Genomic DNA, 13,327 nt, shown 5'->3' on the forward strand with positions numbered 1-13,327 from the left:
AAAGAAGCCCATACTCTCCTGTAGTCGTGGTACTAGGAAGGGATGAACAATTAGTCACACAGCCGAAATAAAGCTTTAAGTGTGACTCTTATTGTGAAATATAGAGGAAATTAATACTTTTTCTGGCTGCAAGCTGTACAAATATAGAGGATTCCCCACGTGTCTTTGATGTAACAAACTAAGTGCAAAAAAGTGCACTTAAGTGCTATTGAGATTTTGAGAGAAAGAAAATAAATACTCTTGGCATCCGATTTAAGAGAAGCTATTGTACTAAATGATGCTGACTCTTCTTGCCTATGCTAAGTGACACAGTGCAACTCTCTATAATGTAAGAGTTGTTCTGAGCAGTATAGGACCTTGAATTAAGTTTCTATGGTCCATGCATTGTGAGTGGAGTATTTCGAAGTTAACATACCATCGAAGGAATGAATACCCCAATAGCTTGACATGTTTATGGTAACAAATTACTTACCTTCGATAGCTCTCTTTCAGGAAGAAAACCACTGATTCCTCACCTTTAGAATATTTTCAAGGTGCCAGACTGGATCTTCAAATTTTCACAGCAGTACTCCTGCACACAATGAGGTGGCGTCATGCGTTTTGTTGACCTTGTTCAGCTCCAGAAATAATGGGCCAGAGCAGGATTTAAGTACTACCACTGCACGTCGTCAGGTTCTAACTTTTTTTTGTCTATATTTTTATTATTTTGTATTACAATAATTACAATTAATATTGCAGTCACAACAACTACCCAGCCGAATCGAGATATGGGAGTGAATTATCCACCAAGGCATCATTTATTTCAGTATCCCCTGTCCATTTTAAGCGCTTTTACTCCCCAATCTCCCAGTCCTGTGTGCCAGGATTATCAATGATGGCTCGTTCTCCCTTTATACTTCTTTGTGATTAAGTAGTGTCTGAGTCTCAAACACTCAATCCACCTTTGTGTCCCTGACCCCCATATATTCTCAAATTTCCTCAGACACCCTCATCTCTTGTAGACTTCCTTTCCATTTATCTGAAGAGTTCCATGTTAAAGTTTCTAGTTTTGATACATAGGGGTACGTTCAGAGCCCCATCTCTTTGCAATGTCCCTCTTGGCCACCATGCAACTGAAGTTCACGAACAGTTTCTGGTAGTGGGAATGGTCAGTTGGGCATCAAATCCCCAGCAGTGCCAGTTTGGTTTGCAGTTCCAGAGGCAGCTCCGTTGCTTCCTCCAGCAACTTCCCCACTGTTACCCAGAAGGTTTGTATGCAAGGGCAGCTCCAAATGGTTTGTAGAAAGGTGACTTCTAGCCCACATCCCAAACTATTACTGGACTATCCACCAAATTCTTGTTGTCCTCAAAATACTGTTTGGATGCTTTACCTTAAACTTTATTTTCTGCTCACTGGTGAGTCACCACGTTTCAATTTTCCACATCCCCTTTGGTTTCAGAGTTGTAATGTTTAGTGCCACTAGTAGGTGGGGAGGGAGGAGTGATCATTTATACCCCTTGCTAGATATGTAGCCTCTATAAATCTAGGGTGTGAGTCACCGGTGGTAAAAAGATAGTCAAGCCTCAAATGCATGTTATGTACTGCAGAGTGGAAGAAGTATCCTCTCTCTTAGGTTTGAAGTGTCCTTCAGATATCGCGCAACCCTAATGCCTACGTAAATCCCTTCAGTTTCCTTATAGTGGCCTTGCCTTCTGCCCTGGTGCTCATCCTATCTTTGTTCTTGTCTAATACTAGGTTAAATTCTCCTACCAACATCACTAGTGCCGGAAAAGCCTTCATTAAAATGTTTCCCACTTTTTGCAGTGTACTGTACTCCCATGGGGGCAAAGCCTGTGACTAATAGTATCACTTCTCCCTTGTGTTCTCCCAGGATGGCAGTGTAACACCCCTGTGTGTCCATCCATGAGTTCTATACATGGAATGTGAGTATTTTCCTAATCAAAATCATCACCCCTCTTGAACCAGATGGGTGTTGTGCATATCCAGCCAGTCTGTATCTCCCCCTCCCTATACTGCAATGTTGCATTGCAATGAGGTGTGTCTCCCACAGGTATATGACATCGGGTATGTATCTGTTAATGGCTCTAAAGATCCAGGCTTCTCTTCCCTTTATTGCTCAGGCCGCTCACAATCATTATTGCAGTACACTGTAGACCAAACCATCACATACCTCCTCAAATAATCCCTGCTTATTGCTTGTTCATTCTGGTTTGTTTTGGGAAACCCTTTGATACTCCGGGGGGCTGGCCCACTGGCCCCAATTTATGTCAGTAGCATCAGTGTTTGGGTATGTGTCATGGTGGATGCATTTGTTGCTTTTTATAAGGGATCTGCTCCTCTGTGAGTAACCCAGCTAGGGTTCATCCAGTCCCAGGCATGTCGTTGTGTTGTTGTAATCACCTAAAATTACCCCCCTCCTTACCTTACCATGTGGTGATTGTAAAACGAACCACCGCTCAATTCATGGTATGTTTGATTCCCAAACCAAAACAACAAACATACAATTATCGATGGGGAGCAGCAACCGGCCTCACATGTGAGGTTGTCGATGTGGCAAAGTCTCGCATTAGGCAGTCTGTAATCAACTATCAAAGTTTGTGTGCCTCCTGGGCTCCCAGACCACCGGAGACGGTCTCTTTCCCACCAGACCCCACCATCGAACATGACCATCTTTATCCCAGGTATTCTGACGTCATGGCCATCACAAGGGGCATCTGGTCATCTTACGTATTCTGCTCTGTTTCAGTACGGTATGAGCCACTGCTTTCCACTCCGAGGCTAGGCATATCCATCTGTTATTGCTGAGTACATTAACGCATTGTTGTATCTCCTTTACAGTAGTCTCCTGCCATGCCTTCATCTGTTCCTTAGTGGAGATGGATGTGATGTTAATTTGCCCTCCATCCTTGACCCCTTCCTGGCGGGAGGCCCAACCAGAGACCCTGTTGGATGAACCATGTCCAGGCCTTCTGTACAGTTGGGAGGCAGTGGATTCTGCCTTCATAATCTACTCTTAGCTTTGCCTGATAGATAAATAAGTACTTAAGTTCCAGCTGGACTTGGTTTGTGTAGTCGGGATATAGATGCACTTTGTAACCATCTATCAGCCAGGGGCCATTTTTCCTGGCTGCTTGGAGGATAATATCCCTATCTCTAAAGTTCATCAGCCTCATGGTGATCGGGCGTGGGCTTGCCCCAGGATGTGGCGGGCTGAATGAGTCTCTGTGTGCACATTCCACCAAGAAGAATCAGGAGGGTTTACCGTGTAAGATTGGTTTGACCAACTATTCCTCCATATAAAGTTTACTGCTCGGTCCCACTATTCTGACGCTGTGGAGGAGTGAACTGCCACAGGAGTCCTCAGCCTGGTCGCCAGCAATTTTACTTCCTTCTCTGTGGCGGTATGCTTCTTAGTGAGATTCTTCACCTGCAGTACAGTGGACTCCAGTTGATCTTCCGACTTCTGTACTCGGTCCCTTAGTTTCCTATCAACATCCCTCAGTAAAACCACCTCGCTAACCACTGCCGCTATTTGGGTTTCCAGGCATGTTTTTGTGTCCTGATTTGCTTGTAGTATGGTTGCTGTATGTACAGCCAAGGATGCACTGTCATCACTCTTCCCAGGGCCCTTTGTCCCGGTGTTACCTGCTTCCCCATCTGAGGGTGTCCCCTCTGCAGTCCACAGCTGCACCAGTGTCCAATTAAGCGCTCATCCCTAGCGTCTGTATTGCATCTGCCGATTTACTTAGGTCTGCGCCTTCCCCCAGGTGTGTCCATCTTCGTGTTGCTGCGAATATACAGTTTGCCTCCCGATCCGCCACTGGGCCCAAGTTGCACCTTTGTTCGTCTCATCCCTTGGATCTGGATAGTAGTAATGAGAGCTCTCTTGCCACCGCTTCTGTATCTCTGTCACCTCAAGGTCATCTTTTCTCTGTGTCTTTTATATGTAGCCATTTCAACTGTGGGAGGGTTATGGAATGAGGGGGAAGGAGTTTCCTCTAACCCTTTGGGTGTTGCGGGTATCGTTGCCCTGCCAGTCTCCGCAGGTACTCTCTGGCCACTGTGAGTTTGGGTGGGATGAAGGGGAGGTTGTTGAAGTTTGGCTTCCTGTGGGCCCCGCGTTGTCTTTTACCTCACCCCCATGTGTGCACAGTTTCAGGTATCTCTCTCAGGCCCCACTGCCTTCTCCTGGGCTTTGCTTTATGTGTCAAATGTCTTTTTACAATGGGGGGGTGAGGCGGGGACCGGGGAGGGCCGAGGGCAGTCCGTATGTCTCACAGTAGTGCCAGGATACTTCATCGCAGGGGTGAGAGAGGATAAGGGAGGAAAAGGAGGCACCAAGGGTCCAAGAATTCGTCTCCCAACTCTCTCAAGTACTGTGGATTCAGGATTTCCCCAGCGGTCCTCTTTTTCCTGAGGTCTCTTCTTATTATTGATTGTGGAGGTGACTCACGTATACTCAGCACTTTCCTCCAGGGGCTGGCTCTCACCTGGAGTCAGTCACCAATTTGTAGGCCTTGTGTCCTCTGATTTACCTCAGCTTTTCGCTCTGTGCCGCACCCGCTGCACGCCCCCGATAGTGAGGATGCCACAGCCCGGTGTTGGAGCTGGCTTCGTTTGATCCCCACCAGTTGTGTCTCCCTTCGGTTTCCTAAATCAGGTGAAACAGAGGTAGGAGATGGTGGGAGGGGAGGGTTTCAGTCAGTCGTCCATCTTGTCTGCGGTTCTTCCCTGAAGCTTCAGTGGTATGCGATCTCCCTCTAATGTGAAGCACGCACCATTTCCTTCAGGCCTCCGCCCCTTTAAGTATTAACAACCCTCAAAGCCCAACCTCCCCGATGCAATCCACAGTTCACCTTGCCTCCATCCTGTGCCCCGCTAGTCGCGTGTGCGGTGGCATGGTGGTTAATGGGCCCTGCCTTGCTCCCCAGTTACTCCGGCTCAGTCCATGGTGCGACCAGTCCATGAGCACAGAGGGATCAGCACTTCATGATCCCTCGTGAAGCTCTGTCGATTAATGGGGTCAGGTCGGGCCAAAGTGTTGTGGAGCTATTTGTCTGTGTCCAGCTCCTGTGTGAGACTTGCTGCGACCCTGTGGTCCTCACAACAAGTTGCTGATGCTCCACTCGGGCACCATTTTGCATGGGGCCCGGCTGGCGAGCGCTGTTTCAACTCTATTTGCCTTCTCAGGGCGCCAGTCGGACAGTCAGGCATCTCCACACTGGCTCCCATCAGTGTCCCCCGGCGGCCAGGTCTGCAGGATGCTTTTCAGTATTTTATGGTTCCGGGAATGCCGGCAGGCCCGGGAGCTCTGACAGTTGTGTCATACGGCATGGACAGTCAAGCCACACTGACCCCTCTGTCAGTTCCTTACTTGAACATTTCCGCCCCTCGGAATCGAAGCACAAACAATTGGAGATACCAGTGCACAGATCTCTAAATTGGGACATTTTTAGATGGCAAAAAGGAGGCCACTCCACAGAAGGGGGAGGTTGGAGGGTGTAATTGAGCTGCCACCAAAAAAAACAGTTACTGAATATAACTTGTCATTCTGATGGAAAGTTTTGACCACACATTTCCAAACTGTTGGAAAGATACCAGAGCAGCACTTCACAAAGAAGGAGAGCACTCAGACTAAATGGGCAAACAAACTTTCTGTAGGACATTACAGCAAGGCTGTAGTGATTTATGAAAGTATGCCATGATGCCCACATCGCAACCTGGCATTATAAGATTAGGCATGCTGTGTGGGAACACAGTGGTAGCAACTTTGGCCCACCGAGAGTGAGCACTCAGTGCCCTTTGGCTAATGTATAGCAGATCTTAATGCAGAGAACTATCCACTTTGACAAAGCTCTTTTCTGTATTGTCTTACCTTTCTTTGCCCTCGAGAACCCCACAAAAAGCTGATAGTCCACCTGTTGATCTTTGGTGCGATTGATGCATTTGGAGTCCAGTCAATAGAGTTTTTCCTACTCTTTCAATAGGTGAGGCAATGAAAAGAACATTTGGATGCTGATGGATTGCCCAAAGTGAAAAGAAGTCATGACTTCTGGCAAAAAGGTCACTCTGGTCCTCAACATCAATTTGTCTGGGTTAAGGTGATGTAGGGTGGCTGCTCTAAGACAGCCTGAAGCTCACTTATGTGACAAGCAGAAGTAAAAGCAAGGAGGAAGGCAGTGTTGACAGTCAAGACGACGCAAAGAGCAACTGTGCATTGGCTGGAAGGGGGGCACAAGAGGACCAAAATAAGATCACACTCTTGTATCACAAACAGTTTGTTAGGGAACATATGTGCCAAACCTGTAACAGGTGACTTAAACAAGGACGGCTGGTCTGGTAAACGCAAAAAGGCTGAAATGGCAAAAAAATACCCTTAAATGATGTCCACTGCAACACCTTACTGGGTGAAAGACAACAGATACAATAAAACATTCAACAGTTTGGATTGCAAGGGGTCTGTTTTGTAGACTCTACACCAGGCCACACACTTGTCTGTTTGCCAAGTGTACATGGACGTTGAATTGAGGACACCTGGACATCCACACCCTCATATGATAACTAGAACGCTGTCAACTGCTGACACTCAATCCCCACATATGGCAGTATAGATTGTGCAGGTTTGAGTGCAACACACTGCCCTGCTTCTGCAACAGAATATACTCCAGAATTGTGAACCTGATTGAAGGACAGATGCTTATGCCCAGAGATTCTAGGTACCACACTCTCTTGGCCCAATCCAAAGCCATTAGATTAACTTGGACCTGTCTGTTCCTGATCTTCTTCAGAAGCCAGGGCATGACCCTGTACTCCATTCTAATCTGAATGCTTGTCCTTGAGACTCAGACATGAAGTTGCAACATTTAGCTATATCGATGGTGGAGAAAAGATACAAGCACTGTTCTACCCACTGTTGGAAGATACCATGAGCTACCGGAGTGCGTAACCACTATTTGTGATCCACCAGGTATCGCCTGCTGAGCTCGTCCACCCTTGCGTTTGAAGATTCCGCCAGGTGGTTGTTGATCAGGGACATGACCTGACACTCCAGCTGGGATGAACTGTTCTTATGAGAAGCAAAATCAGTAATGATTTGCATAAGATGGGCCTTTGTCTAGACTGGCATGGTGGGTTAAGACGGTGAAATGGAATGCAGTCCCAGCAATTGGCAGCGGCTGACATTCATTCAAGTATTCCATTCATCACCTAGTTGTTTGTTACAGTCGATGCCCTAAGTGCGACAGAAATGCCCAGAAGTGGGTCCAGTGCTCACTGTGCTACAGGACTCAATTACTCCTTCCTGACGGTCCCCAAATAAGGAGAAATGAGTCTGGGCTTCTGGACGGAGTCTTACATGGCAGTTCAAATGGACTGTTCACATGAGGAGCATGGTCAGTACTGATTTACATAACATGGGCCTTTGTCTAGAGTGGCATGGTGGGTAAAAAAGAACATACTTGAATGAGACCCGAGAGACTGACAGTGGCTGATATTAATTCAAGCATTCCATCCATCACTTTCTGCAGTTAACTTCAGAGGCCTCTTGACCGTTCGAACACAGCACCACACTCCATCCTGCTTGTATCAGTGTTGTTCATAAGAACCTGCACCAGCCTTCCCTTGATAGACAGAAGGAAGTCCTTTAACACCATGTGAATGGCCAGCAACTACAAAAGATTGATGTGGAGTTGGATTTCCCCTGTAGACCTCAGTCCTCTAATCACCTCTCCCAGATGACCTTCCCAAACCAGCAGTGACACATCCGTCAACACCATGAGTTCTGGGTGAGGAAGTGAGAAGGGTCTGCCATTGGTCAGCTTGCGGTTGAGCAGCCACTACTGCATATGTGTGCAGTTGCCTCCGAAACCAGGATCACTTGAAACCTGGGTGATATCGGACAGGTTTCCTTGGTACTGGGCCAAGTGATATTTCAGATCCTCCTGCAGAGTCTGCATATGCTAGCTAGCGAAGCAGACAAACAGGATGCAAAGAAGCCTCAGAGCTGCTCACCAAGATCCAGAACAAAGGCTGAAACATTGGGATCATAGTTCAAATGTCCTTGACTAGTTGCGGCACAAGAAAGGCCCTGAGGCCATGAACTGCACCTAGTCTAAGACAGTTCCAGTCAAAGGAAGTCCTTGTGAAGAAATCAGGTGTGACTTCTGCTTGGTGATTGAGAACCCCAACTATGTCAAGAAGTTGACAGTTATCTAGAGGTGGTCTAGGACTGACTTTGATGAGCCCACCTTCAACAGCTAGTTCTTGAAGCAGAGGAACACAGGTATCCCCAACCTTCGAAGTTCTGTGGCGACCACCGTCACCACTTTTGAGAACAGCTAGGGGCCACCGGTAAGGCCGAAGGGGAGCAAAGCAAACTGAAAGGGTCCTGGCTGAGCTTGAACCACAGGAAACATCTCTGGGACTGCAGGATGGGGCCATGAAAGCACATGTTCTGAGTGCCCAAGGCTAACGCCCAGTAGCCCAGATCTAGGGCAGGCACAACTAAGCCTAGTGTGAGCATTCTGAATGTGTCCTTCCACTGGAAGGCATTCAGAGGTCAAAGATCTAAAACAGAACAAAGCCCTCCATCCTTCTGCACAAAGAAATAGCAGGAGTAAACACCCATCCCTATTTCCAAGGCCAGCACTTTTGAAATGGCACCTTTGAACAGTAGAGCTTGCACCTCTTGCAGTGAAATGTGCCAGTGCTCCTTTGATAGCCACCCTAATGTGGACATAAGCTGTGGTAAATCATAAATAAACTTTAGGGCAAAGATATGCTGGAAGATGTGGAGGACTCATCTGTTAGAGGTGATGGACTGTCGCCTGAGGAGAAAATGTTGCATCCTGCCTGCCACAGGTGGTTGTGCACAGTGAAGAACAAACTAAGTAGTTCGGAGGCTGATGCTGCAGGAGAGGGAGACTGGGAAGATTGGTGCCCCTGGCAGCCTGCAGGTTGTTTACCTGATCCCTGGTCACGAAAGGGCTGAAGTGACTGCATTGGGGATGGAGGACCTCACATTGCCTGTATGCCAAACATCTGGACCAACCTTAGATGAGTCAATACTGATTAGGTAACTTTCTGGCAGGGGTTAGAAATGCCCAAAGAGTGTACAGTGGCCTGGCCTACCTTGATACGTTCTAGGGCAGAATCAGCTTTTTTGCCAAAAAGGCGGGATTCATCAAATCACATATCTATAAGGGATACCTGTACATCTCCAGAAAAACCTGTGAATGCATGCATGGCAACAAAGCACCACACTAGTGCTGAGTGCTCCCCCCAAACAATTGGTAGTATTCAGCCCGAATGACAAATCTGGCTAGGCTGGCCAGAGAGAAAAAACATTTCCCCAATGCCTCAATCCTTTATGTCAGTAACAATGTAGAAATGAGCTTGCTGGTAATAGTCTGGACCACCAAACTCTCAGAAATAGGATGCTGCATAAAAAAGTCGGGGTCACTAGGTGCTGGTCTGTGGTGTCTGGCCACCTGCCTATTCACTGGTAGGCAAGAGAAAGGTTTCAGCCCAAGTTCCCATAAGGGTGTCAGTTAGGTCTTCACTGAACATGACCAAGGCTGAAGAACTTCAGAAAGCATATTTTCTTTAACCTCAACAGAATGAAGATGTACATCCAGAACCTCAGCAGCAGCATGTCTGGTAACTAAAGTAAAGGAAGCACGGTCTTTCACTGGTGGCCTAAGGAGGAAAATTAATCCTGTGTCTGTAGAAGTCTGCAGTTCTGGCAGGAGAAGGACACTTAGTCCAGTCAATGGTTCCAGGTTCTCAGGAACAGCACATGGTGGGGTCAGAATTCACTTCAACAGAAGTCACCAGCAGGGTCCAGGGCAGGTCCAGTTGAAACTGGTCAGCTGGGAACTGTCAAAAAAGTGGTCCTGCAGATTTTGTAGCTTAACAGGAGGGCAGCCAGCTGACATTTAGAGTCCACTTCTATGTCCATGGGTACAAGTGGGAGCAGGTCCGTCCTCTCAGGTCTCCTCGCGGGTCATAGCAGCTGGTACAGTCCTTCTGTTTTCCACAGATCCAATAGTGTACTGAAGAGGGTGCCCAGGAGTACCACATTTATGACTGCCTCTTGCCTGTAGGTGGAGGCGACTCATGGCCCCTCCTTGACCAATAGGGACAAGTTTCCTGGGGGAACCCTACCCACTTTTGCAACAGTTCTTGTAAGCCCTACTGCAAACATTCCAACAGTGCCCCTCTCTCCCTAAAATAAGATGGCCAAACATTTCTTCACTGTGCAGAGCCCCTGTGCCTACCCTATAGCCAGGGAAATGAGCAAACCTGACACTGTGGTCACTCACAATCAGTTCTGGGGGCACCCCCTCTCCCATTGGAATTGGTGCATAGCTTTCTACAAGGACAACAGAGAAGGCATGCCCAGGTATGAGCTACATCTGCTTGTGAAAGGGAAGTCCCTTTTGATAATTAATCTTCTGGGGACTGCCCAGATAGTCATATTGTCAGAAGAACAGATCACCTCCCAATGCCTGAGCTGTAATCCCACGTAATCAAGGGGCTATTCAGGACCTGGGTCACAGCTGGAAGTGGAGGCAAATGGGGGTCTAGAGGTTTTTGGCCAGCTAAAAATAACTTTTTAAAGGTACATTTTGAAAAATATGTGTTACAAATTCAACTTTACCAATGAGTTGGGCTTGTAATCACTATTTTAAAAGTTCAAGAATAGAGTTTCTATCTGGGTTCTAGGAGGAGATAACTATCAACTTTAATAAAGTATCCCAATGCTTTCCTATGGAACAGCTAACCCTTCTACACTGAAAATAATTTTTAGATCACTATCAGTGTAAAGACATGTTTTACATCAAACATTTAGATCATGCACCCTGCCTTATGTGTTTTTATGGCCTACTTAGGGGTCTCTTATTAATATTTAAAAAGAAAGTTTAGACCTGTCAAAAGTGGTTATTTTGACAGGTTGAATTTGTAGTTTATACCTGAACAGCCAGGTTACTGAGGTCAGGCCTGCAACCATGTTTGCCTTATCACTTTAGTGGTGGCACAATAAGTGCTACAGTTCACTGGTGACATTTAACTTACAAGCCCCGGGTACATGGGATACCAAATAATAGGGACTTATAGGTAAGTTAAGTCTCCCAATCAGAGATTTTACCAACTTGTCAGGTTTTAGGGATCAGAGAACATGCACTGGACAGCAACGTCCAGAGTCCAAAACCCAGAAGAAAAATCTACCAAAAATTGAGGGTGACCATGCAAAAAGGAGTAATTTCCTCCTACCATCAACACAATTGCCAACTCTAAGTGGCAGTAAGCTCTAGTCAGAGTCAGGATCGAAACGCTGGTGAAGCAACTGAAGATGCCTCTGTGATGGAGGGAGTATTTTGTGTGGCTCAGAATGTACAGGAACCAGGAGTGCTGGAGTACAGCCAGAGTATGACCTTGATCAAGACTGAGATGAATTTAGCTTGGGTCAGAGCCTGGAATCGGTAGATCCATCTCTGGAGATGTCAGGATTGGCACCGCTGAAGAAGGGACCTGCATAGGTCTTGGAGATGGAATGGAAGTAGGCACCAGTGTAGGTGCAGGGCTCCAGCCAGATTCCAGGGGTTCAGGCGGCATCAAAGATGAGTCCGCTGGCAGTAACCTGACTGGACAGCCCTGATGATCCTTAGGGCCCAAAGGCGGGCTAGAGAGAGTTACAAAAGTGCTAAAAATGTACAGCATGGCCTCCCTGAAGGCCTCGACCTGCTACGGCATCAGCAATGACCCAGGGAACTCAGGGCTCATCAAGGTCAACTGTGGAATGAGCTCCCCAATCAGAGATCCTGGGCGAGCTCAAGTGGCACCTTGATGACCTTGAAACTACTCTCTAGTTAGAGAGTGGCAGAATGGGGGTCGATTCCTCTTTGCTCTTTTGTGTTTCCTCTTCAACTTGGAAATTAATTTACGGATGATCTTGACCCAGAAGAGGACCTTTCATGGAGTTGGCCTTGCATTGCTTCGTACGAGTTTAGGGGGCATACAGCTTTGCATCACGGTCATGAACTGCCTGCCCTACAAGCACCAGCAGTACATCCAGTGCGGGTCTTCAGCAACATCTGTTTACAACAGTTATGGCATGTTTGAACAAACTAGTTTTACAGGGGCGCATCTTTCCCTTGCACACTGGAATAGTTTGAAAAACTTGTCAAACCAATGAAAAAGGAAGAGAAGCTCCAGATTTGCGTCCAAAGGCATAGAAGGAAAGGAACTGATGTCAATGCACATTGATGATGCTTACATGTGACTGTCACTTCTAGGGCAGAAGTGGCTAATGCAGAGCCACCTGGTGGTGCGCAGGAGTGCTGCTGTAAATGCAGAGCCACCTGGTGGTGCGCAGGAGCACTGCTGTAAAAACTTCTGGATCCACTCTGGTGGCTTGGGGAATATTTTAAAGGTGAGAAAACTATGGTTAGAAGTACCCATTAGAAATTCAACTTTGAATTCAAAGAGAACTGAGGAATATCAGCAAGTGGTAAAAGACTGGAATTTCTAGGGACATAACTGTTACAGATACAATTGAAAGTCCACCAAACCTGTAGGTTGTCCTGTCCAATGAATCCAAGGAGAAGACGTATTTCAATCTGGGAGAGTTTTGTCCACTCTGGACCAGTAGAGTACCACACAGAGAGGCTGTCCATGAGAGTCACAACCTCTTCTAAAAGCTGTTGGAAAGAGAAGCGTTATATAAAATGAACAAGATGAGGGGGAGGTGCATATTTCCGAGGACATTCAAGTAAAACAAATATCTGAATATGAACACTCAGGAACATAAGAAAAGAGCACAGAATATAGTCAAAACATAAATTGTAGCTACAAATTAAGCAGGTACTTCTCAGAGAAGGCTGTTCACCACATTCAAAGAGACTGCGCAATCATTAAAAGTGAGAGAAAGTTTAATGACACTAATTTTATACAGATGGCGGCAACAGAGTTCCTCCACAGGAACTATTCATTAAAATACAGTGGTGAAAAAACGACTCTTTGAATGGCAAATACTTCACATCCACGCTACAAATGTTGGCAAAACTTTAGTCTAGACCACTGGTTCCCAACCTTTTCACTTCTGTGGACCCCCAATTTATCTTTACTGGAACCCGGGGACCCCCATTGAATCCTTATTGGAATCCAGTGACCCCTACTGAGTCATTACTGAAAGCTATGGACCTAATCAGTTAATATTATTTAATTTTCTTAGCAGTTGCGGACTCCCTGAGGAGGCTACGCAGACCCCCAGGGGTCCTCAATCCTTAGAGAAACACTGTTTTGGAGGACACGAGTGAGTTTAGT

At 46.6% G+C, this 13,327-nt stretch overlaps 1 protein-coding gene across 4 annotated transcripts in view; it reads right to left on the bottom strand.

Moving 5' to 3' along the window:
- NBEAL1 (neurobeachin like 1) overlaps nt 1-13,327 on the bottom strand; it is a 672,403-nt gene that overhangs the window by 207,161 nt on the left and 451,915 nt on the right. For all 4 annotated transcript variants that reach the window (XM_069226032.1, XM_069226034.1, XM_069226033.1 and 1 more), the window contains exon 30: nt 12,574-12,702. In XM_069226032.1, the coding sequence (XP_069082133.1) occupies nt 12,574-12,702 (129 nt within the window). The remainder of the gene's footprint in view (nt 1-12,573; nt 12,703-13,327) is intronic.

This window comes from Pleurodeles waltl, chromosome 3_1 (genome assembly GCF_031143425.1).
Source record: "Pleurodeles waltl isolate 20211129_DDA chromosome 3_1, aPleWal1.hap1.20221129, whole genome shotgun sequence".
In the NCBI taxonomy this organism is placed as follows: Eukaryota; Metazoa; Chordata; class Amphibia; order Caudata; family Salamandridae; genus Pleurodeles; species Pleurodeles waltl.